General features: G+C 40.0%; 1 protein-coding gene across 7 annotated transcripts; it reads right to left on the bottom strand.

The window, feature by feature from the left end:
* Nucleotides 1-26,877, bottom strand: RHBDD1 (rhomboid domain containing 1). 7 transcript variants are annotated; one of them, XM_033150283.1, is made up of 8 exons: nucleotides 26,789-26,877; nucleotides 24,283-24,349; nucleotides 19,086-19,559; nucleotides 18,364-18,496; nucleotides 14,181-14,269; nucleotides 13,243-13,296; nucleotides 10,137-10,256; nucleotides 1-600 (listed from the first exon to the last, which is right to left on the bottom strand). In XM_033150283.1, the coding sequence occupies exons 3-8, from the start codon at nucleotides 19,516-19,518 to the stop codon at nucleotides 488-490; spliced, it is 942 nt and encodes a 313-aa protein (XP_033006174.1). In that variant the 5' UTR covers nucleotides 19,519-19,559; nucleotides 24,283-24,349; nucleotides 26,789-26,877; the 3' UTR covers nucleotides 1-487. The 7 variants fall into 7 exon arrangements, with proteins under 7 accessions (XP_033006174.1, XP_033006175.1, XP_033006180.1 ...); XM_033150284.1 differs by having other exon boundaries at nucleotides 19,086-19,556; XM_033150289.1 differs by lacking the exon at nucleotides 10,137-10,256.
* Between the last annotated feature and the right edge of the window lie 45 nt (nucleotides 26,878-26,922).

Below are 26,922 nucleotides of genomic sequence, written 5' to 3'. Positions count from 1 at the left end.
AAAAGATTTAAGTGTTAGTACTTTAATATATTTATACACTGAGTGTCACTTTATTACCTAAAAAAGATACATCACTAGCACACAACTGTGCCCAAAGGCACTGCAGAAGGGCTGCCAGGAGCTTCTTTTTACACACCATAATGTTAAATTATGCTGAAAACAATATGGATGGGTTTAACGAATCAGCAGATCTAAAGAGGGCATATCCTAGCCAAATAAAAGCAGTTATCTAGAAGACCTAAACTGTATCTTGAACTTTTCTGAGGCACATCAAATTCTTGTAGGGTGTAAAGGTATAAAGAAACTTTTTCAACTTCACTTTTAACTTTGGAAGCCCAGAGGCAAAGCAAGTGCACATTTTCCACACACCTTGGTACAATAATTTGCAGGAAACATTATTTTCTGAGAAACTGCTAAACTGAGAAAGGTCGGACAATACTCTGGCAACTGGGAAGAGCCCTTTATATATTTTAGAGACCTGAGAATTTTACCACCTCTCAAATCGATTAAGTCTTTGCCTTCTAAGTTCCTCAACTGATGGCTCTTCCGGTGGAAGCCAGAAGCCGTAGGGTCTCCTCTCATTGCTGTAATGTCTTGGGCCTGTTAAGAAAAGCAAATACCAATCACTGTCATATTCCAGGATCTACAACAGGCATATTTCTGAGGACTTTTAACATATAGTTTTATAATGTTATTATAATAATGACCCAATGTTATTATAATGTTATTATAATCAGACCCAAATCTGCAAGTTGCTGATGCTAATATATTAGGCTGACCTTTATAGTATGTGTAACGATTCTGAGTCAAAGGAGAGACTTGTCAATGGAACAATTTACGCTTTCTCATCAATATGACACCAGTCCCCTTGAAATTTCTTACATTGGCTCCTCTGTGATGAAATGCATCAATTGCTGTAATAAAAAGGGGTGACCACCACCCCATACACACACACACACCCCTCATATCCCACACTAGAGTTTTCAGTCAGTGCTATCTTTTTGTCTCTAGTAGAAGACATATAGCCATCAAATTTTCCAACCCTGAGAAGAGAAAATAAGTTCAGTTTAAGCTCTCGCTCTCGAAAGTAATTTCTTCTATTGCTACAAGGAATTTCCAGTGGAACAAATAGTTTGTGGCCATGCAGTGCTGCCTGAATATTAAAAAAAAAAACTGTCTGTGTTCAATTATCTTTTGGGAAAAAAGAACAAGCAGCAATTGCTAGTAGTTTATGGACAAACTAAGCTGCAACTCAATTTCATGAGAACAACAGGATACTGGGACTTTCTAAAGCAGGGAAGATGTTAGCTCCTCTTCCCAACTACACATCTATGATTTTGTTAAATAGGGTGACCATCCAAATAAGTGAAGAAGGATGGCTCAGTGAGTCATGGTTTTTTCATTTTGAGAAAGAATTGGGTAGTGAGGTCATTTTAGGTCCAGAGTGGTGGTGGACCTAAGATTTGTACCTTTGCATTGGCTATCACAAGTTGTGCTGACTACCAACAGTTTATAGGCAGTTTTAAAAGGGACTAGACAAATTTGTGAAAGGTGTAGCTAATAGTAATTGATAGACCTGACAGCTAACTGAAACATCCATGTTCACAAGCAATGTCTCTCTGAATAGCAGATTCTGGGGACAAAGAGCAGGGAGGGCCATTGTCGTTATGTTTGAGCCTCTGGCAGGCTACTGTTAGAAATGGGATGGACTTTTCGCCTAATCCAGCAAAACAGTTATTAGGCATACAGGAGACAGAACTGTGCATGAAGCTGTGGCTCTCTGAGGTTTCTGCCAACCCTGCATGGTCAGCTGAAGAGCCAGGCTGTTTTGTTTAAATGTCTCTGCCTTGGGTGTTTAATTGTATTATTTTAGAACCTATTTTTGTTGTTTATATTGTATGGTTATAAATCTTCTTGAGAATTATGTGAAAGGAGATGAGCAAAGCAAAACAACAAATCAAGCAGTTGCAAACACTATCCTCAGATATTCACACAGATCACTTCCTATGTTTTTAGCTGTTCTTGTTTTTATCTGTAAACCGTCTTGAGGCCCTGTCTGGAAAGAAGGTGGAGTATAAATAAATAAAAAATTGTTATAATAATGTCAATATTATCTTGTTCATCTAGAGGAAATAAGCAAGAACCCTACAATTTACTACAATTAGAATATTTACACAAAATGGAAGACAGTTTTTAAAAAATGACATTGCAGCCTACAGTGCCAATATGTAGTTCAATATGCAAAACATAGGGCCCTTCCAAGCCCACTTTGCTTGGACCATAACCGTAGTTACTAGCATGAGGATAGCAGGGGACAGCTAAAGGTGGAAAATTTTCTTATATAGATGTTTGAAGTAAGAAACCCAGGAGAATGAAGGAAAGACTGAAATAATCAGAAATGAGAAATGTTCATATGCAAATAATTGTAGTTCAGATCTCACAATAGTTAATCACCTTGAAGAAAAGGGAACACTATGCCTACTATAGAGGAATGGCTGATAAAACTCTTGGACTTGGCTGAGATGGCAAAGTTAACATGTTTAATTAGAGAAAAATTACTGACATTTATTCAGGACTGGAAACTTCTTATGGACCACTGTAAACGTGACAACAAATGTGTCAGATGTGCTCTGGTTTCTCAGAGTAAAAAGCATCTGTGCCCAAAGTAAATACAGAAACAAGGAATCCAATCTAGTATACACTTTAGTATGTATGGGAGATTTCTATTGCACCTAAACATCAAGGATTAAAATAGTGACTGTTCCAGTGAACAGTATTAATTTAGATGCTGATCATGTTCCGGGAGTTCCAGGAGATGGCACCAGAGGCTCACAGGCAACACATTAGAGGAAAGTAGGACAAACTCTAGTCAACAAAGCATTCCGCATAGTAAGCAGAATTAGGCTTATTTTGAAACAGATGGGCTCTACAGAAGCTGCAGCACTGAATATTATAGAGTTGTTTATTGTCTGGCTGGTTTGAAACCCAGGGATTATTTGCTAGCAACCAGCACTTTCTGTGTCACATCGGGTTTCATCTAAAACAGAATAAAGTGAAAGCCCACTGGGATATATATACATTTTTTCTACTAATCCACTGTTGAATTCAGAACTTAAACTTGCTATTATGTGGTCTATTCAGCACAGGAGTGGTTTTTTTTTCTGGAAAGATTAGCAGCATACCCGACATCCTAACCCTGATGTAGAACAGCTACTAACAGATTTTGTCAGAGCTGGGAATTGCACAGAAGTACTACGAAAAAATATTTACCACTGTTGGCACTTGTTTTTGAAACATCATTTTGAACACCGTATATTCAACAGCATAAAGAGATCACCTTGGAACTCTCAAGTGCATTATGAGATGGTCATGCTCTAAAAAAGGCTTGTTAAATTTGCAAAGCAACTAACACCCTTCCCAATAATGAGTGGGGATAGAGCATGAAGAACACTTCAGTCTAGAAGTTTTAAAAGATGCATTTTTGTATGCCACTGACTTGCACAGTATATCACAAAAACGCCTGTGTGCTACTTGTAGAAGAGTTACCAGTAAGAAACTTTTGTTCAGACTACAATGTTATCTAAGAAATAGTAACGTGAGGTGTGAGTCATCAAAATTCCACAATAAAACTATTAGCATTACGAGAACAGAGGGTAGTTGGAATGCAACAGTGATAATAAAACGGGGGACTTGAATACTTGAGAAATACAAAATGAGTAAGAAAATGTATTTCACTGAACCAAAACACTCAATCCAACGTGCCATGACAAGAGGACATGTGCACCAATGAAATCAGCTTTGAATATAAAAACTTGCTCTATAAATGCTCTTGCAGAGATTGGTCCAGTAAAAGAGCCTGTCAAAGGTTGTAAATACACAGAACACAGGAGAGACCAAAATACAATTAATTGTGAGTGCCTCATACTACAAATTTTGCCAACTATCTTTACTTGGTCTTGACTAGATGCAACTTCAGCTGACTCATTCTTAGTCACAGCTAGACACTCCATATAAATGTGATGGATTCAGTTCAATTTATCATGGGCTGGATGGAGGAATCCTCACAGAGCAGGATGGTTAACTGGTGATCATCCAGATGTTGCTGAATTGTGACTCACATTATCCCTCACCATTGGGTAGGCTAGCCAGGCTGATTAGTGCTATAATTCAGCAACATCAGGAGTGCCACAGATCTCCTAGCAAAGCCCAGTTCTACAGTGAGGTTGTAGATCTGACAGTGAGGCTCTGCCATTTTGGGGAAAGGGAGGCCTGTATGCACCTCCACATCCAGTTTGGTGAAACTAATTCAAGGATCTAATGAGCATGGGGCCATAAGATGCAAAAGAACAATGTTCTCAGGTTATAGAAGGGTTGTCATATCTTGAAGAGCAATTATGGATCGCTATGACAACTCTCATTTTGCATACCCATGAAAAAGAGGCCATGTCCTGGAAAAAGAGGAGATATAGCATCCCAACAATACCAAGAATGTTGGCTTATAACTTCAGGCAAGGAACAAGCACTAGAAGCAAACAAAGGTTTTTTTCCACAAAAATCTTGTTTGATAACAAACAAACAAAAAACCCTACATATAAAAATGTGGGGGGAATGTGACCTGTAAGTAGATTGCTTTCTGTCTAGGATGTTTTCCTCCTGGTTGCCAACAACTTATTTCTTTTTTTTAAAAAAATAGTGTTTATTATGGAAATATCTAACCAAGCACATTTCACAAAGTCCAAAAGAAAATAACCTTGAAGGTCATTTTTAGGATTAATTTCTATGTGCATACAAAACTATGAAGTGTTTTACAACTTGCTCGGAATCTCTCCCTGCAATGGGTGAAGTTATTAGGATGAGAGTTCTTTCTAAACACATGTCTGTAACATGTAGATTTCACAATGAATTTCATAATCAAATACTTTCATAACTGGTTGGAAGAGGAAATCCCCCCCCCCATTTATCAAGGGGACAAACGAACAGTTTTAGTAAGATTTGAGCAACTGGCACCAAATGTCAACCTCGGTTTTGGCTTTAATTCATCTCAGATGAGAGACTGTTTATTCCCTAACAACACTGTTTGGTCTTGCTAATTATGTTGTAATGCCAGGGCATTCTTTCTTGTGTGTCCAAAGTTCACAAAGAGCTTCTGGGTACTGTATAAAGAATACATAATGCATTACCCAGCAGTTTTTTTTTTCCTATTGGCAGTACAGCTGGGGTTGTCTTTCCAAACAAAAAACAGCAACGTATACGACAGCACTCTATAAAAGACACACTGAAATTACATTCAAGTTGTGGGTGGGAGGGAAATGCTTCACAACAACAACAGGCATTTAAAATGCGTACAAAGCAGAAATGGGCTGAGCAAATAAATGGGAAGATCTTGGCAATGATGATTGCTCCCTTGCACCTTTTTGCTTAGTCTTCAGCATCACTGCCATTTTTGTTCCAAAGGATGACAAATAAAGAATTGGTATAAGTGATACGGTCCTCTGTAGCTATCTTATTTCATTAGAAAGAAAGAAAGAAAGAAAGAAAGAAAGAAAGAAAGAAAGAAAGAAAGAAAGAAAGAAATGCTTTTAAGTCCTATTCAAACCCCTTCATCAGGAACAGGGAACAAGAGCAAAACATGTCAGAGATGTCACCTGGCTACTTAGCCACCTTCCACATGAACATACAGTTCAGAGATGCTTCTTCTACAAACTTCAAGAGAGGTTTCCAATGGCATGGTGTGCTACTGTACATGAACAGCCTGTTGCAATAAGGCAACAACCACAGAGGACAATTTTTTCATAGTTTCCACTGTCTCCCAGGACCTACTTGGACACTCTCCAAAGGTAAGCTTTCCCTCTGAAAGCATGGGGTGGGGAGCACAAAGGTGGCAAAGTGCACTCTGTGTGGGTGGAAGGAACACTAAAAAGACCTTCAGAGATTGATTAAATGGATCCAAAGTCCTCAGAAAACACTGCAATTTCTAAGTGAGGCACCTCCAGGTCTCTAATGCAACTAGAGTGGCTCAATAAGAGATCTAAGTTGTGATCATCAAACACAACTATATATGTATATGCACATGGGTGACTTTCACAGGTGGACTCCCTGAAGTCACACTACAGAACTACTCATGCCATTTCAACCCCTCAGTAACTGACCATGCAAGTTATTTCTGTGGAGCAAACAATAATTTTCTCCTTCCGACTACTATGACACTATCTCTGATCCAGTATCGATAGCTTGACTGTGCAAACATTGACTGCATTCATAGGTAACATTAGTCCAAGATGTGTAGTTGGCTTATATCCTAATGCACACAAGCTGTGTATTGTTCCATGTAGCTTGAGTGCACCCATTTCATTCCTCTCTCTGTCCAGCCAGGAGCAACAGACATGTTTGGCTTAAAGTTATGTCCAAAGCAGCACTCATGGTTTGTTCTTGGCTTCCAGGCTCTGGTTTGCTTCGGATAAGCCACAAATGCCAGCTGGATTTCACATCAAGTCAAGGCTCATGGTTTGTTGCTCCTAGTTAGACAAATTAAGTAGTAAAACTGGAGCACTCAAGCTGTGTACAGCAGCATACCGCTCATGCACGTTATGGTAAACAACCACACATACTAATGCAGCCAGCAGGAATGTGGTGAAAATTCCTTTAACTTTGTTTCTCTCATGATAGTTATAACATCTTCCCTAAATGCCATACAAATCAATGCTCTGGATGACAAAGTCTTCACACCAGCAATTTGTTGGTTGGCATTGTTTTGTAGAAAACAACATCTAGGCGTGCTAAAACTGCCTCTCCTCCAATGGCACTAAATATCTTCCTGCCCCTATCTTCAGACACAAACTTGCATTATCCCAAAGGCATTAACGTACTCCCCTTCTCAAGAAGCAGGCTTCTAAGCAGAGAAAAATCCTTCTGTGCATAATTTTATTTACATCACTGAATGATCCAACAGAGCAGGGCTACTTCTAGGTAAGTCTCTCTTGGCTAGGGTTTCTATACTGGATAAAGAATCCCAACCAAGAAAGACCTCTTTCCATTAACATTCTGCTTACTTAGACATTTTATATTACATGGTCAAAATAGTTCAGTAATGTTTTGCTGTACTTCATTGATTTTGCAAGATGAGCCAAAACCATAATTAACAGGTTTATTTGTTTTAGATTTTAAGCATATCTTAATAACAGTGTGTCAGTGGTTGTGGGCAAGATATCTTAACAAAAACAAAGTCCAGCAGTGTCAAAACAAGATCAAATATTATATGACCATGTTGTTGGTACCCTCCCAGTTTCTATGCCATACCTTGTATACAAGACATGTATTTTTTTAAGTTCCTGTGCGGCACAAAAATCCATTTCAGAGCACTGCTAGAGGAAACCAAAGGAATATGAATTTAAAAAAAGTATCTGTGCGCAATATATTTTTTAGATTTGTGTGCCCACATTTCTGTGGTGTTCATCTGTTTCCAATTATTTGTTTGTATTGACTGTATCAGAGACACACCATCACTGACATCTTTTATCTCGTTAGCAACTTCAATGTGTATTATTAGTAACGGAATTTACTGACTTTTTGTAGTAATTTTCATGTGGGAAGTAAACTAACACAGCTGTGGCTTTGTAAACAGAAGCCAATCATAAACCACTGTATTTCCTGGGAACACAAACTAATGAGCATCCAGAGCTATTTAAAACCATTATTGAACACTATATAAGAGGCAGAGCACTTGGCACTTCCTGCATCCTGGACCAAGAATTGGAGGATGTACGAAAGTTTTAAATACTTGCATTCTAATAGGGAGAAAGCTGAGATATTACAATCAGCTACTGAAATTACAAAGTTTTGAGTTACACAAAGCAGAACTGGAAGACCTATCTATAAGTGTGAATGTGAAGACAAGTAGCCATTTAAGATGAACAGTCATCAAATAGCCAGAGATAGGATCTTTTGTCCAGTGATACCCAGATTGTGGAACTTCCACCACAGGCATATTTGCCTGGCACCAACATTATAATATTTTCTATGCCAAACAAACACTGTCTTATCCTCCTGAGTCTCTGATGGCAAATAATACAGATAGAATCATAGAATAGAATCATAGAGTTGGAAGAGACCACAAGGGCCATCCAGTCCAACCCCCTGCCAGGCAGGAAAATATGATTTTTATATCAGTTGCTCTTCCGTATATTTGAAGCTGGTTTAAAAAAATGATTTGAAGGGTGCCTTGAAGACCAAACTTGAAAGAAAGGTGGGTTAATTTAAAAAGAGAAAAAAGAGAGGGAAATGGTCACTTTAAACTGCTTTGTGGAAAATGCATTCAACATGGAATGAGTGGTAGGAGGAAGGCTAATCCGCAAAAGCTACAATTGCTATTCCAGTAATTGATTGTTCTTGCTTTTACCAAGGTTATAAATTTCAAATTCCAGACATGTCTTTTGAAGATGATGCAAGTTATAGTTTCAGACAGTCCGAAGTTAGCCACACTCCAGTGATATCATACAATCACCGGGGTAGGAAAAAACAAGATTCCATCCCCCTGCCTGAAGGGACAATTTACCCCACAGCTGAACTCACATTATTCCAATCACTATGAGCTGCACATAAACAGCAAGAGTAACAGCACACCACTCCATGGTGTCATAGAGCTGTCTGCTCTGTAGACATGATTATGCAAAATGCTTTCCCACACACTATGGAGAAGCAGAAACCCTTCAGCTTCACCAGCCAATACCACCCCTAGCATTTGACAAACAGATGTTAAGTGTGAAGCAAAACACACCCAGAGTCTACCCTGATTGAATTTTTTAAAAGCTTTAATTAGAATAATTATTAAAATAGAAAACGGTCAGACTTTAAACAGACTCAATGCACAACATACAATACTGTAATAGAAAAAGTCAGTTGCTAACTAAACAAATATGATGTAAATATTAAATACAGGCTGTGCAAAAACATCCAGCCTTATTCAGTAAAAAATGTCTCAATCATCCCCAAAACCTAAAGCGAGAGAGACTGGTCTTTAAAACCTCCACACACAAAACCTCAAACTCAGAAATCATTTTAGTAATTTGCCATTAATTTTTGACCAATTTATTCTGCTGTTTACTCTTCAAATAAAATCATTTACAAAACAGCAGCAGCATTTCCAGGCTTCCTGCCTTCTAGGTCCCAATAGAAAATTTAAATTCAAGGCCCCTGATGCTTTCAGACATGTTGTTCCAGTGCGTCTTTAAGATAGGAGTCCCAAAACCACCTAAGTGTTTTTTAAGACTAGTGTTAAATATTTCAAGAATTGTGGTTGAAAATAGGAAACAGCACTCACAAAAAGACGTGTGTTATATGAGACTCTTAACCTCGTGGTAGTGGGTTTGAGGCCCACATTGGGCAAAGGATTACTGCATTGCAGGGGGGTTTGGACTAGATGTCTCTTCTGGTCCCTACTAACTCTACAATTCTATGAAAGTTCCTTTTTAGCCAGGGATGGCACCAAGTAGAAGCATGAAGTACCATGCAAGGTGTTACAATGTGGGATTTAGTGCCTGTTATTCTACCACTGCGGTGAATGGAAATGTCAGCAGGAAATGGACGCTTGCGTCTCTTTGTGGTGAGTGCCAATTGTGACCTGTCACAGCACCTCCAGAATGCCCCACTGCACCTCGCCATCTTTGTTTCAGCCATTGCCACTTCCCCTGGCCGCTGTAGTGCTTCCCGGGTCCCTGCCAGGCCCACTATTTGAACTAACCAATCTGCTGTGGCTTGGGGGCGTGGCTTGGGGAGCAGACTTGGAAGCTGCAGCCTTCACTCAGGTCTGCTCCCCAACCATAAATCCTGACAAGCACTGCACTCAGCAGCTCAGTTGGCCATGAATAGAGATTTAATGGATGTTGTGATATTGTTGGTGCTTTACATTGTAATGAGAGAACAGTATGTTTTTGAATCTTGGAAGGAAGCAGACCAGGACCATCCTGATCAAAACCATGAACAAAGTTAAACTTTGAAAACAACAGGGGAAATCCAAATTTATGAGGCTCTGCTTCATTTTATTTTTAAGACAGCAGACCAACATAAATAAACATGAACAATGATTCCTTAACATGTAATACACACTGCACAGGTTCTCAGTAGAAAGGGAGATGCCTTACCTCTATCATTCAGACTATTTCTGATGGCCCTTTCAACCTGTTCTTCTTCATTAAGTCCACCAGTATACATGCCGTAACCTCTCGATGAGTGCGATGGGTAACCTGAGTATCTAAAATTCTCTACACAGATCACAGAGAGAGAGAGAAAGTGTGGTACCAGGAGTGCCTACCATATCAAATTACAGTGTTGTATTTTCCTTCAACCCTCCGGAGCAGATTTGTAGAGGGTATGGGGGTGTGGGGAGAAAGAGAGGAAGGGCAAGTTCCATTCCTCAAGTGGAAGCATTTGTGCTAGTGGTAGAACTTCACTGGATACTGACCATTATATCTGTAACTTGCTTTTTAAGAACTAAGAGGTAGGTAATAGTGTGAGGAAAAACTACATGCTGTAAATACTCATTTTTGGATTTTAAAAAATGTAATTTTTTGCATTAACATGGACTAATAATGTAGGAAAGAAATACCACAATCTTTTAAAAGTGTCCTATTTATGTTTACTAGTAATTACAGAAAAGAAAAAGAGTCTATTAAAGCTTGTTGCAATTCAGCTAGGCCTTAAAAGGATGCAAACCCAGCTTTTGTGCACATGTCCCTATTTGCACTGATAATCACACATGTAAGTGGATTCTGTATGTATGATTCCTAAACCCAATCCAGCAACTAAGTCTACACTTTGTGTGGCCTAGTAAAAATGTCTAGTACTCCAGTGATAGCTTGCAAGGGTGAGCCAAGAGCTGAATTCACCCACTGGATGATCTCACTTCCCCATTAAACAATGATCAACACAATTCCAATTTCTCTTATTAGGCTGCTGTGTGTGCTCAGCACGATCAGGGTGTGCATGAATAATGGTATTTTGTTTGCTCTTTTTATTCATGAACAAGGATAATCATCTACTGGTAAACAGAGCAGCAATTAAATGACCAGCATAAACCAAAATGCTCTCCTATCCACTTATCACTGAGAGAAAGCTCACCAGCCCTAACACACCTGGTAATACAGGACATCCTGGCCAGATAAACATCTCAAAGACCATATTTTTCTGTGTATAAGACAAATTTTTTAAAATTATTATTAAAAAATGTTTAAAATTGGGGGTCGTCTTATACATGGATAGTGCTGAGGGGGGACGGGCAATTGGTGGCAGCCGCGAGCAGGAGACTGTCAGCGGCAATTGGGCGGGTGATTGGTGGCTGCAGCAAGGCCTGCTGGTGATTGTCTGCGGCGGCGGCAATTGGGCAGGCGTTTGGCAGTGGCTGGCGGAGAGCAGGCAGACAATTGGTGGCTTCAGCAAGGCGTGCGATTGGCAGCAGTGGTCAGGCGGGTAAGCGATTGTCTGCAAACTCCCCCCATTTCCTTAATTTGGGGTCCCAAAAAGTAGGGGTCGTCTTATACACCGGGGGGCGTGTTATACATGGAAAAATACGGTACTTGTTTCTTTTCTTAAATCAAATGCAAAAAGTTATTATATCAGAAGAGGAGACTAACATTTTCCAGTATGAGGTTGTGTTGTCCTGGTGCAACCCCTCCAGGGATTGCATGCCAGGAGTGGAGGAGTGGGCATATCCCCACCCCCCAATCAGATAGTCCTGGGCGATATATCGACTGGATATATCGCCCAGGACTGATATGATGAGCAGACTGCGATGACAACCTCCCTCAGTGGTATATCACTAGTGAAACTGCCACCACTCTTCCTCCAGCACCCAGCATGCTGAGGGAAAAACAAGCTGCTGGTGCTAGAAGCAGAGGGACTCAAGCAGCGGTGGTTTCACTAGAGATATACCACTGAATGAAACCGCCAGTGATCTGCCCCTCATACCGGCAGAGGGAGAAACAAGCTGCATGGGAGAAGTGCCGATACAGCTTGTTCCTCCCTCTACTTCTTTAAACTGCTTGGCTGAGGAGTGCACCTGTGCCCTCGCCTCAGCCAAGCAGTTTTACGGAGCTTCCAACCCACTACCGCTTGCAGAAGCCAGCGGGGGGAGGGACTCTGTTAAAATGCTCCTGCTTCCCAGCTGAGGGAGCCCGAACCCCACTCCTGCTTACACTCAAGTAGGATCGGGATTGGGGTTGCTCAGCTGGCAAGGTGCAGGCTCCGTCACACTTTTCCATTGAGGGCACACAGCTGCGCTCCCCTCAAGGGAAAAGTTTAAAAGAAACCCCACCTTGGAATCAGAGCCCCTGCACCATCTGAAGGCAGCCAGGCGGAACAGCGGCTGCATTGGGGGAAGGTGGAGGCAGCCCAGCAGCTGCATCTGAGAGCCCCTGCACTGCCTTTGATGCAGCTGCCTGTCTTGCCAGGCAGTGCTCCTTTGAACTTCTCTGTTGAGGGGAACACAGCCACACACTCCTCAATGGAAAAGCATGATGGAGTCTGCAGCCCTGATCCCACTCCTGCAAGCAGAAGTGGGGTCGGGCATCTCTCAGCTGGGAAGCGGGGGCTTCATGTTCCCCAGCTGAGCAGCCCCCATCTCGCTCCTGCTCACTGGGACATCAGGGCTCGCTCAGTTGGGGGCAGGAGGCTTTCTTCCCTACAGCTGAACAGCAGGCTGCAGCCAGCTGCATTGTCCCCAGCCCACTAGATGCTGAGCTGAAAGCGCCTCAGCTCCCACTGTGAAAGCTGAGGCAGTTTCTCCCAGTGCCTCACCAGCTAAGGCTAATGCAGCTTGTTTCAACTTCGCGGTTTATCGCCAAACTACGATGTTTTGCTGATGATACATCACGATGTTGGAAACCTAATCCCAGCCCTAATCAGAGCATGTGTGCGCACACACACCCACAACACAAATCAGCGCCTCAACTCCAAAACCACCATAGCTAGACACTTTATAAATCTGGTTAGTGGAAGGAGAATGAATGAGCATGTCAGCTACATTGGTGAGCAATCCCTACTTTGTGGCTAAACCCAGTATAGATCAAGCACCATACTTCCCTTGACTCAAAGAGGGCAATGGTATTCAAACATTTACATTCCTTACACTGAGAAAAAGACAGAGGCACCCCAAAGCAGGTTGAAGCACTATAGAAACAGAAGAGTGCTCCAATCTGCTATGATATTTCCCGAGTACTTTCAGATAAGCGAGTACAACCTAGGTTTACTTACCTGAATTGTATCTGTTTCTTTGTTCTGAAAAGTCAGTTTGAGAGCGAAAGCCACCTAGTAAGAGCAATGTATTTAATATTCATAAGCATTTATCATATTGCCCTTTTACAACTTTGAATTTGACAGATTCATCTATCTAGAAGTATAATTCTTACAATTCTATCCTGGTAACATGTCTATTGAGTTTTGACAATTTTCTTCTAACAAGCTGAACAGCAATACTGAAGATGAGGTGGGAAAGGAGTATACTGAAACTGTAGGGAAAATGTCCCCCAACTAATGTTTGCAAAGCTAGCATATCTATTTTATTTAGAACATTGTACTCTGTTTTAGTGGCAGCCACCACTAAAATACAACAAAATACATAGGACCCCTGTCTTGCAAATGTGCCTTTAAATTGAAACATGTAAAAGTATGCAGCTCATGAAGGATGGCACTTGTTAATTCAAGTTTGCTTACAAAAGCAGAGCTGATTCACATGCCATTTGTGTTCAGGGTATAGTCCTCCCTGCCATACTGTTCACATACACATTATGTGCAGCAGGACATTCCTTGCAAAGAGGAGCCCTTAAAGTGAATTCATGCTGGTTTCTAAAACACACAACAATCACTCCCCTCTCTATGATAGATATGGGCACCTTGTCAAGGCTCTGCTATTGTGTGTCCACATGAATAACCCACACAAGAACAGTTCAAATGCTCCACTTTAAATGGGAACTGATGTTCCTAATCTCCTAGAGGATAAATTATAATGTGTTAAGGATTTGTCAAACCATTCAATGTGAATGTAACTGCAGATGCAAAACCACACTTAATGGACAGAAACACCATATAAGGATGGCTTGAAACTTATGAAGTAAAAGCTAAGTATTCATGTTCAATTCAAAAATACACTGAATTGTGAATTCTTGATAAGAATCAGGGTCATCATTCCATACCTGAGCATGCTTTCATGAGCATCTTCAGAGGTCCCATGGTGTACATTAGCCCAACAATAATACCTGCCAGATGCCCTGCAAAAGAGGTCCTAAAAAGAAAGCAATCCTTTGTGAGAGGTTGTATTGCTCATGATTAGATACATTCTGTACCCTCATTATCCCAAATCAGACCAATTAGTCAGTTTGCAGCCTATGCTCCACTTGATGCATTTTAAATTGTGAAGACTTTAATATAATCAAAGGAACAACATGTATTTCACTGTCCAATTTTTGGGGAAAATAATGAGCGAAAAGAACACTGTCGTCTTTATGGATTATTTATGATCCAATAGGGCTCCTCTGACTTACTAACTTGTACAGCCACATTCAGAGATTTTATTAATTTTGCAAATTCCAATGCAGAAAAAGTTAGGGTTTACCTATCTATTAAGAACTATTGCTCACTTACTGACAGGTGCATCAAAACTGTTAAGGTTTTTCACAACACAGAAAAAACTGAAACTTGGCACAAATCTGGTCTGAGACTTTTTTTTGCACAGATACTAACTAGTCAAAAAAATTATTTAGTTGGAAAAGATTAAAAATTAAACAACATTAGCATGAAAAAATATTGGGTGTTCGCAAGTTGATTTTTTATTTTTTTTAACAAGTTACTTTAGATCAGGAGTGGCCAACTCCCAAGAGACTGTGATCTACTCCCAGAGTTAAAAATTGGCAGAGATCTACCCCATTTTGGGGGGTTCAGGGCAAAAATGTTGAGCTTTTCTTAGGGGAGACAAACTTGTTGAGCTTCTTTGGGGGAGTCAGTGATCTACCAGTGATCTACCACAGACGTCCAGTAATCTACCAGTAGATCATGATCTACCTGTTGGACATGCCTGCTTTAGATGATAGATAGATTGAAAAATGACAGCATTCCAGGGTCAAGGATCATATAGTTTCCAAGACATCTAATATCCAAACTAATTACTCAGGTTCCCTAGAAAATTAGAGATACTAGGGTCCTTAGTGCCCAGGGCATTTTTCCATTCCAGATGGCCATCAGGAAGCAAGGGTAGCCTCATAGAAAAACCTCCCTACTGGTAAGCTTGCAGGGGAGGGGGGGAATAAGCAGTGACAAGGAGTGATGGCACTGAGGCAAGCTTGGCTCATAAAAAGCTGGGGGAGAGGAATTACCGAGTTCATCATTACAAGCCTCCAAGTCACTTAGAAATCCCCTTTTAGTATCCAACTGTAGCTAGAGTACTGTACTAGGCATACACCAAACTAGAACTTGCTAGAATTGTAACCATGTCTCTCTTCCACATCCATTCACAAATGGCCAAAATGCACCATAAGCATCTATTTTGAGAAGCCAGACAGCTGCAGTGAAATAGGCAGAAGCTCCTTCCAAAACACCCAAGCGCCTTTTATTGGGCTGAAAGCAGAAAATGTAGCAGCTCTGGACCTATGTGGCTGTGCTTCTTCACGTTTCTTTTATCTGCTTGTTGAGGGGTAGAAGATGGGTGTGAACGTTCTCAAGTCACATCTCTTTTGTTTTGTGAAAGTTTGATCTGGAAAAGTTCAAAGAGTTTTGTCTTGATGGAGACATATATCTGAGACTACATCATTAGTTTACCTCCTTTCTACTGAGAGGCCAGATTAAATAAAGTGTGCTTAAAACAGAGTGAAAAAGAATGGATGAACTGACTCCTAGTGAGAAAATCCACAAAACTTCAAGCCAAGAGGGGGAGAAAGCATAGCCTATCATGGAAATAAACCCATGGTAGATACAGCCAACTGCACAATTTATGTTCTTTATTGCTAAATTAAAACTATACAAAGTAGGCTGTGTAGTAAAGGATAATAGAGATGAGACAGTATTTGAATGCAAATGAGCCTGGATTAAACAAAAACCAACTGATTTAAAGCTGTTCTGTACAGAAAACTTCTATTGTTCCTTACTGTTAGCTAGCATTCCCATTTCTAGTTATTTTGCAATTAAGTTGAAGTGTTGAATAAAGATTTACCAGCCCCAATTTGACTAAAAGCGGTGGTTCTCCAGCTAGCATCATTCAGAACCTTTTCTTCACTCATGACAGAAAGCAGGGGAAGGAAGGAACCCTATGTGGCACCAAGAAAATACCCATTTCATGCACGGTATTGTATATCTCTAAAAATTAATTAAAACATTCCAGTCCTTCAACATACAACAGAAGAAACTGTTTCCAAAACACCTCTTGCTAAAAAGCATTGCTACACTATAGAAAAATGATACCAACTGCATTCCTTACTTTATGCAAGTAGTAACTGCTGTTACCACTTGATATTCTGAATACATTAGACTATTATCAGAAGTTGTCATGGAATCAGCCATCATGGATTATTGCATTTTATCCTATCAGGCTACCTAACAATGACAGACATTGTTCTTTGTACAGGGCAGGTAACAACAATTTCCAAACAAATTAAGGTGACTCTAATCAGTAAAGCTTGCAGATAAAATTAAAATCCAAGCAAATACCCTAATCCTGGCTATGAAAGCCATCCCTACAAGATCTTATAGCACTTCTTGGAGATTCTCGGGTTCAAAAGCGAAGTCAACACTTCCAGTGGGGTATGAATCTTCTGATTTGGAGGCAGCAAACAGGAACACCCTTAACAGTTATATTGTACTGGCATAACAAAAAGCTGACAAAGATTAAGCAGGAAAAGAACATGTTAAAACGTTTGCCCAGTAAAACGTTTGCCCCTAAGAGCTGGATTTAGCAGCTCTCAGAATAAAAAATGCTATAAACAAAGAAAGAGATTGCCACTCTTATATTAAACATTTGTCCAGTGATTTTGCCTACACTGGAATAGAAGAGGATGGTGGCTGGCATATCCCATTCTGAGCACTTGTTGATACAGCAAGCCTCAAGGAGATAATAAAAGTTTATGTGCACTTGCAATTCAACACATTAATAATGGTAGCCATCTTCTAAAGTGGAGAGGAAAATGAATCCTTACTTAAAGAAGCAAATTTGTGAGATGAAAAAAGGGAACTTGTAATTATACAGAAAAGCAACTGTATATCATGGGTATGATGCATCAGTTCGCACATAGTGGCAAGACAGAAGAATGAGTGGGAGGGTAGAGGGAGTTGGGAAAGAAACTGAGTGAAGAGCAGGTGTGATTTGAGAAGGTTGAGTCAGGAGGCCAAAAATGAGTTGGGGGCGGGAGAGTTGACAAAAAAGAACCTGCATGGGGAAAGGAAACAAACACACCCCTTGAATTGGAGAGGGATAGAAACCTTCCCTACTCTCTTCAGCAACCCATATATTTTCAGCTCAATTTTTAAATTTAAGATGGATTTCTGCACCCTAGCTGCTTATTTTTCCAAAAAAAAAAAAAGACCCAACAGCCCAGTTTGGGGTTGTGATTATTTTAAAATTGCAATGTTCTAAGTAGTAAGAAAGAATTGGAAACAAATATGAAAAAGGAAGTCTGCTTAAATCAAAACAATCTGCTTGGATTAAAAAAAACAACAACTTATGTTTGGAAGGGGTAAGTCACATAAACCAGAAAGTATTGAATATGTGGCAAGAAGGAAGGTGCAACACTTTCAAAACTAATGTTAAGGGTAGGGTGCTCTGAACCAGGAAGTAAGCACTGCAAACTGGCAGGACTACAGTGGGCATAAACGAGACATGATTATCTGAAGAAGTGTGCATGCACACGAAAGCTCATACCAAGAACAAACTTAGTTGGTCTCTAAGGTGCTACTAGAAAGAATTTTTTATTTTATTTTGTTTTGACTATGGCAGACCAACACGGCTACCCACCTGTAACTATGATTATCAGTGATGTGGTAAAGTGTAGATCCTATGCTAATTTATGCCTAATTTATGTCACAAAAACTCACTTAAGAATTGTAAATATCATTAAAAGCTCAAAGGTACAATAAAAATTTATTCCTATGAATATATTATCATAAAAATATGCTGTTTTACTTTATTGTAAACAGCCCTATTTCTTTGAAATGAAAGAAATACATTTTCCTCGCCAGAAAGCTTCTCTGTATGTGCCATTTGAACATGTTCCCCAGTTTTCATATGAAAACAAACAATCTAGAAGGGATGCAGGCTTCACTCTATTCATAATGACATCCATATCCATATATAATTATTTAATGCAAGTTGTAGGTAAGTCACAGGATACTTACCGTGGGTTCAATAAGTGAATTGCTACAAGTTCCAACCAACAAGCATATTTATTGGATATAATAAATCCCATGACGTTGCTTGACCCACCTGGGTGATAGTAGTTGTTAAGAACTTTCAAAGCAAATAATACACCTAAATCAAAATGAAGCAGAAAAACATATTAAGAGAAATTCTCGTGTAATATGGAAAACAAAGAACATAGAAGTTTTGCTGTTCTTAAAATGCTCCTGTGCTCCATTAAGTGTCTTTGTTCACACTTCAAACAGATGAAAAAGACAAAACACAACTTCCCAATTTTCTCAGTATTTTCTGCAAAAAGTTTATTTTGGTATGGGTTGTAGCGACAGATAAATATGAAAATCTAGCTGCATGTGCATGCTTTCATTTTGAGTTGTCATTAAAAAAATACATTCGAGGAAGTATATCAACACAAGAATCTGGTTATGTTCTTCAAGATAATTTAAATTTAGGGCACAATCCTAAAACTGCATTTGTTGGGATGATTGGGGAAAATGCAACATAAGCATGCCCACAAAACAGAGTGAAGCTAACAAAATTAGTTATGTAACTGAAAATAGCTATGTTCATCATGTGCTCATCATGCCCTCCAAGAACATGATTTTAACTCCAACTCCTAAATACAAAGTATGATCCTTCTTTAGAAAAGCTAGCATTTCCAGTAAAAAATATTCATCTTCTGAAAAAGCAGTGGATATATTACCTGAAAAGCCAACAGCACAACTCTGTTTGTATGAAGGAACATCCAGAAGTTCTGCAAGAGCAAGTTCCAGAAGCACGTACACAACTCCAATTAGCAGTGAAAATATTGTAATGATATATCCAAACCAAAAGCTTCCAAGCCTCCTCTCCAACTTAATTCCCTTCCAAAGCAGGGAGGCCATATTAAAATATAGATGCCAATCATCCACATGGTGAAATGGTGAAAGATACAAACGATGCCAATCTCTTCTGTAAAGACACTCGGTGACACTGATGCATGTTTTGTCCAGTCGTTTCAGGGGTTGTAAAAAGAAAAAAACGTTTGCTGCCAAAGTGGCAAGTGTCACAGGTGGAATGTTAGAAACTCCAACTTGGTAAATCTGAGAAAGTAGCAGAAGTAGTCCAATATTTGATCCTTTCTGTCTTCGGTGCATAATCACTTCTTTTAATCAAAGATACTGCCACTTGAATACTGCTGAAATCCAAATATAGACATGGAAGAATAGTAATATGTTAGCAATAATGATAATCAATAACAAAACTTTAAACAGGAAGTGCATATTGGTTTTCTTGTATGCAACTCACAGCAATGGAGACAGTTTTTTTTAATAAAACCACTACATGTTTGTGGGGCAGGGGAAGAAATTGGTAGTGGCTAATGTCATCTAAGAAAAAAATGGTCCATATAAGAGGAGTCAGGGGAATAAGCAGCACAAGAAGAGCACCTGCAGTTGTGTAGTAAAATAGAGGTGGGAAAACCTTTCCAGCCCAAGGGCCACATTCCAAAAGCAAAAGTGGGAGAGCAATAAATGTTCATTTGTTTACACATCCCTCTCTATTCTCAATCCATGGACGCAAAGAGCATTATCAGAATTCAATGAAACATTGCAGGTAAGCAAAAATATTAAGGAGGGTGCAAAATTGGGCTGTGAAGGAGGGGATGTGGCCACTGGGGTGGAGGTGCAGCCTGCTGAGAGACACAAGAGCCAGATGGAGCAGCCTGTAGGGCAACATTTGGCCCTCAGGTCTGAGGTTCCCTATCAATGCAGTAAAGCAATGAACAGTTCCTCTTAATTGTCTGCAATATTTATAAATTTTATAGGGCTGTAAGTTTTTTCAGTCAATAAATTATTTAATTACATTTCCATATGGTTAAAATGCTACCGTACTTCTAAACCAAGGATAGTACTTTGTTTTTCAATAACACACACACATTTAAGCAAGGATCTTATCACAGCTGTTAACTTTTCCTTTTTTTTAAGGGAAATTCCCTTATTCCGAATAGGATTCCTCGCAAGAAAAGGGAGAAGTCTACAGCTATGGTTATAAGAGGCATTCCCCCTGTGTGAGAGAGAGAGGAGGAGGACTCTTTGGAGATGGTATTTAAAGAGAAAAAGAGAGAGAGAGAGAGAGAGAGAGAGGAGGGTATGTATATAAGTATGCTGCTTAACTGGAGAAACTTCCTCAATTAATAAACATATCTTTAATAAATTAATATAACAGTCTTAGGAAGAGGTTATGATGACTTAACTGAAGATTGTCAGCTCATAGCATATTTAAAACACAAAAATACTAAAGCTGTAATGTTTAATGGATTAATCTGTTACATATGCTTTGGAATAAACATGCAAAGAATCGAGTGGCATGAATTAAGATACTTGATTTGATTTTAACTTTACCACTGAAATCATTGACACTTGTTTATCAATAGTACCATTTTGGCTAAAAGCGCAGCTGAGAAGGTTATTTGGAGTGCAGAAGCAGCAGGAAAAGGTTTACCCCAGGCTACTTGTCTACCCCAAATTTTCCCCTCCCAAAACTGCTTTTCTATACAAAGTCCCACATCAGGGCTCGGTTTCACACATTTACACATTAGTCCTTGTAATGAAATGAAGCTAGAAACCAAAACAGTTATTCTGGAACACCTCTCTGGTGTTTTTGGAATGCAATGTATTGTCAACATAACATTTCCAGCTACTTAAAACATTCTTCTTCCAACCTCTGCTTTGCTTATTAAAAGGCTAATGAAGTTTTAGACAATGCAGGATTTATTCTGTTTCCTACAATGATTTCCAAAACATGCCAAAGCTTTCAAAATGTACATACTTACAGAATAATCTTCAAGTGGATGTTTGTCTTTAACTTAAAACTGCCACGTGCCAACATTTTTGTCACCTACACAAGATAAATGTCTGCAACTAAATATTCTAGGAATTTTATTGTTCTTCATAAGCTAATGAAGGATGCATGTTTAAAACTGAACAACAGTACTCCCATTTTCTTTGGTTAAAATGTTTGTGTGTGTGTGTGTGTGTGTTAGGACGCTGAAGAATCATGCACAAAGAAAAATAGCAAAGTAATATAAGAAAGCAAATCAAGATTTTCATGGTGCACCATCTTGAGCTCCTAGAAGAAAAAGGTGGGATATAAATGCAGTAAACAGGAATAAGAATAAATAAAAAATAAATGTGAATTAAATAATTAACAAAGCGGTGCTCCATGGAGGGACGCTGGAGAATTCTGGCAAAAACAGAAACTGGAGCGGAAATTGCTGATGCTTGCTTATGCATTCCATGTCTGGAATGGAAAGGAGTCCAGTGGTTGCAATTGGTATTCACTGTTGTTGCTTTCAGGCCATAAATTATATGCAGTTGATTACATTTCCCACATTGTGTTTTCCTTTGGTTGGGCATTGCTTGTGTGTCTGTGTGTGTGTGTGTGTGTGTTTTAACGTAAGTTGTTTTGTTGCCTTTTAATAATAAATAACATATAACAATAATAAAAGAAAGCAAATCAAGTGTAGAAAAACAACTAATCTCCACAACATAAAAATGAAACCAGATTACACGTGCAACTCCATCGTCTGCATGTTTACCTGGAAGTTCCACTACATTCAACCCTAAATCCGCACTAGACCAAGGCCTTAAACACAATCCTAAACACACATGGAACTAAATGAATTTAGGATTGTTTTTCAGAAGCACAATACTAATCAAAGATATACTAACAATTTAAGAGTGCTTCATGTCTTATACAATCCACAGTAGAAAAGAATGGGATTACATTTGTAATCTATTCATTGGGTGTGTTCAAATGTAATGCCGCACTGAGCCTCAGGCTCAACCATTTCCCCTCTGGTTTGGCTGCAAGGAGTTCAGAAACTTTTGTTTCTGTTTTGAATTAACCATAGTTTAGCATTACGTTCAAACTGTGATTAATCTGAAGTATGTATTGTTGAAAGAAAATACCTTCATAAATCATAGTTTGAAGCTTCCTTGTAGTTTCCAACAAACCACAGCTAAAACTAACTATAGTTTAGTGTTAGATGCAACCCTTAATTGTGGTTAATCAAAAACTCAGTGATGACCAAACACAGATCTTGCTTTTAAGGCAATACATTAATATTCAGCCCTCATGTGGCACAATGGGTCGGTGCATCTGACAGTTAATGAAAAGGTTGGTGGTTTGAGCACACCCAGGGATAGCTATGGGAAGAATTCCTGAACTGCAAAGGGTTGGACTGGGTGATCCTTGGGGTTCCTTCCAACTCTACAATTCTTTTTAATGTATTTTTATTAAAGATTTTCTTGATTTACAAAAGAATGAGCTATGTCTCTCTCTCGTATTTTTTCCCATGTAAGATTTTTACAAATCAGTTTCATTTGTTGAGACATTGGGAAGAAAAGGGGGCAAGAGGTGGACAGGGGGATAATGAGTGGGGGTGGGGGACGATGTTTCTATTTTACTTAATATATGTAGGGTTTGATGTCAGCGTTGCTTGTGCAGGTTCTCTGCTGTTCGCTTGTGCAATTATATACATATCTACTTATAAGTAAGTATCATTGAGTTCAATTAGGCATATCTTCAGGTTAGTGAATACAGGATTGCATAGAATCAGAGTTGGAGGGGACCCTAAAGGTCAACTAGTCCAACACCGTGCAATGCAGGAATCTCAACTCAAGTACCCACGACAGAAGGAAGGAGAGTCCACCACCTCTTGGTGGGAGTCTGTTCCACTGTCAGTTGCTCGCAAGTACCGGTATATCATGAGGGACTTTGTCAAAAGCCTTGCTGAAATCAAGATACACTATGTCCACAGCATTTTTTTTATTTACCAAGCTTGTAATTGCAATCTAACTGAATAATGTCATGTTGATTCAAATTCCAGAAACATTTTTAAAAGTGCCTCCCCACACTAGTAGTTTGGAAGAGCTACAACATCTGATCCTAAAGACACAGAGCTATGGAATGATGAGCATTATGCAGGCATTTAGGATCTGTGCAGTAGCTTGACATTTTTTCCAACTCCATTTTCTTTTATCTTAGACTTTTCATGAATAATGCTGTTTGATAGCTTGTTAAGACTCACTTGCTTTTCAGAACCATGCATGTCATAACTTGCAATGGAAGAGCAATGAGGTAGTTCAAAAGAAATCTTCCAAGGTAAATTATGTAAATAATTTGTAAGCATATTTTTGCTTCCAGGAGCTGAATCATGCAGAGTGAAATTCATTTCAGCTGAATACTGAATATTAAATATAAAACAAGGGTCATTTTCTTAAGCAAGTTCTTGCAATTTTCTCAGCACTTGAGGGCTCACTTTTAAATGACAGATCTGCTTGTACCAGGATGCAGTCATTAAGAGACTCGCTTTAATCATCTTTGTGCCTAGGTCCATTAAGATCAAATTTCTATTGGACCATATATACTGGTGATATCAGTTTTGGTAAACTCCTGTCATAATTTTATCTAGCCACTACTACTTGCAATGCACCAAGGTGTAAGCCACATAAGCAGAACTTATGACTGGCATTACACATGATGTGTAAAAGGCAGTCAAAGGTCTTATTTGTAACAAATTACATCATATATGCTAGTAACTAATTACCTGAACTTAGTAACTTATCACAACTGCAACATCACTTCAGAAAATGCTACTGCAACAATAGCTGTGGGTAGTATGTAACTGAAAAGGTATCCAAAAGGGTTCTTATGGTTTTCTAACTTAAAACAGACAAATTAATATGGTAAAAATTTGGCATATTTTGAAAATGCCTGGCAGATTTGAAGAATATAAACAGGATACAGGTTATCACATTGAAAACAGAGTAAGATTCTTCACTGGCAACAAAAAGCGACTTGGCAACTCTCACCTGCTATAGGATTGCAGTAGAGCAATAAGCAATGCAAACGCATCCCTTTGACATTAGTTTGATCAAGAAATATGGCAATCTCAACCTGACAGAAGCAGTAAATTCCATGTACCTAGAATGGAGGAAAGAATGAATGGGAGAGATCAGGAACATTAATACCAAGAATATTAATATAGTACCTAGCCCTCCACCATTATCTTGGCATGCACACGAAAGCTCATACCAAGAACAAACTTAGTTGGTCTCTAAGGTGCTACTGGAAGGATCTTTTTATTTTTTATTTTGTTTTGACTATGGCAGACCAACACGGCTACCTACCTGTAATTGGCTACAAATGTTAGCATAAACTTGATTACATATGTTGCACATGAGGTTATTAATGACTTCTCATCTTTTTGGATTGAGGCAGGGAAATGGATGAGAGATCTCTTTACAACAACGCTAATGAAGAGGTGCAAGGACCAAAGTAGACGTGACACAAGAGATATGTGAATCTTATCCCCCACCTTTTGCACTGGGAAACGACCATAGCTGTCAACTTTCCCTTTTTTTGCAATGAGAAACGGCGCCGGAATAAGGGAATTTCCTGCAAAAAAAGGGAAAGTTGACAGCTATGGGGCTGAGAGGAGTGTGAATTAGGGCATACCCACTTTTCTTTCCTCTGCACTTACCAAGCACGGTCCCTGCTTTAAAGTTCCATGTGCTTTCTGTTTGCTCTAGAGCCAGTGTGGTGTAGTGGTTAAGAGTAGTAGACTCGTAATTTGGTGAACCGGGTTCGCATCCCCACTCCTCCACATGCAGCTGCTGGGTGACCTTGGGCTAGTTATACTTCTTTGAAGTCTCTCAGCCCCACCCACCTCACAGAGTGTTTGTTGTGGGGGAGGAAGGGAAAGGAGAATGTTAGCCGCTTTGAGACTCCTTCAGGTAGTGATAAAGCGGGATATCAAATCCAAACTCTTCTTCTTCTTCTTCTTCTTCTTCTTCTTCTTCTAGAGCTTTCCTCTAGAGCTTTCCCACTTAATCAGAGCAAGTGGCAATCCATGGAAAACCTGAATTGCTGTTTGTTGCGCTTCAGCTATAAAGAGTGGGTTTTCACAGGGAAAGCTCTGGGGTAAAAAAAAGAGAGCGGTTGGACACAGAGCTTTAATGCGCAGTCCTATGCCTGGAACACTCTATGATAGGCTATGATACTGGAAGACTGGCTAACTCATTCCCACCCCCCCACAATTTTCTCAATGTGAAGCACCACCCAACATGGTAAATGTACAAATGTCCATGCAATTAGAGTGGTATGCGATTGAGTGAAACAATAACAACCAAAACAGCATCAACACAGAGCAAATCCAGGCACTTGTCCTACAATGGTACTGGGAATCAAATTTAAGTACTGTAGTGGCAAGCAGAGGAAGAGTAAAGGGCCAGGATGGGAGTTTGTGCTACTAATTTAACATCCCGTTGTAAGAAACTAATGCCAAATATTAGGCTCTCTTTATTGAAAGCTGTCAGGTTTTTATAGCACAAGTGTTTCTGGCGGGTTGTTTTAAATCTTAAGTATTGTTTGCTTAGCCCCCACCACACACCTGTATTATAATTTATTACTTGTAGTGTGTTTTCCACTGGGAGGGTAGCCTGGCACTGTCATTCTCTGCCTTTACATTGGAGGGGAAAGGCATTTTTATTTACCCAGGCTTTTGGTTTTTAATTTGGAGACTAATTGGTTATGCTGGTAGCCTTGTTTGTGCTCACCCTTTAGTGGGGGTAGGCAGGATTAATCATTTTCAGATATATGGATAAGAATTTTTGGTTGTTTGTTGCTGCTTTTACCTCTGGTCTTCATGGCAGGGGGGTGGGGTGGGTTGCCTTCACTCTTCTTATTTAAGTTGCTTTGAGACATTTGGCACCCAAAGCAGCAAATAAATATAGCCAACGAAGACGGGCTATCACTCATGAATAACTTTGAGCCTGTTTCAGAAGGGCCACTGGACCTTTCTATTTGGGCAAACTTGTGGACGAAAGGAGTTTGAGGAGAGGGGTTGGTGAGGTGCTTTCGGTTTCTGACGCCTTCCAGGCATGGCCAAACTTGAGCCTCCAGCTGTTTTGGGACTACAATTCCCATCATCCCTGACCACTGGTCCTGTTAGCTACGGATGGGAGTTGTAGTTCCAAAACAGCTGGAAGGCCAAGTTTGGCCATGCCTGCCTTAGAAAGAGAAAGGAGCAGGGCGGAGTTAGCAAGGCAGGTGGACCCAAGTGCCCAGAAAAGCACGGAAGCGCCGCTCCTCCGACGCCTCCATCTCCCGGCCTCACAGCTAAGACACGTTAGAGGACAGCGGGGCAGGACCCGACGAACCACCACCACCACCACCCCCACACCCCAGAGGCGCATATTCGCCCAGCTCCAAATTACGGCTCCACTTTCCCTTCAGAAGAGGGAGGGACAGGAAGGGAGGGCGGCTCCCCACCTCCCCACACGCTCAGGTTATGCTCCTGAGTGGGACCGTCGCAGCAAACACACGCTCCCCCTCCTCCCCCCCCCCCCAAAAAAAACTTACGTTCTGCGAGCGAGCGCGCGGCTGCAGGCGGGAAAGAGAAGCCGCGCCGCCGCGCCACGTGACTCGCCCGAGGCCCAATCAGGGCCCAGGCGTAGCAGTGGGAAAGCACTGTGATGGGTGATTCATCACTTTGC

Source organism: Lacerta agilis, chromosome 5, assembly GCF_009819535.1.
Source record: "Lacerta agilis isolate rLacAgi1 chromosome 5, rLacAgi1.pri, whole genome shotgun sequence".
Taxonomy (NCBI): Eukaryota; Metazoa; Chordata; class Lepidosauria; order Squamata; family Lacertidae; genus Lacerta; species Lacerta agilis.
The sequence above is the reverse complement of the archived record's forward strand: the minus strand, read 5'-3'. Positions and strand labels throughout refer to the sequence as shown.

What these genes read in the sequence shown, in the direction of transcription:
- RHBDD1 (XM_033150283.1), bottom strand. Translation starts at nt 19,518, where the DNA reads ATGCACCGAAGACAGAAAGGATCAAATATTGGACTACTTCTGCTACTT. An exon ending in TTGTGCTGTTGGCTTTTCAG is followed by an intron (nt 18,497 to 19,085) that starts GTAATATATCCA and finishes ATTTTGATTTAG; the next exon opens with GTGTATTATTTGCTTTGAAA. An exon ending in ATTCACTTATTGAACCCACG is followed by an intron (nt 14,270 to 18,363) that starts GTAAGTATCCTG and finishes CTTTCTTTTTAG; the next exon opens with GACCTCTTTTGCAGGGCATC.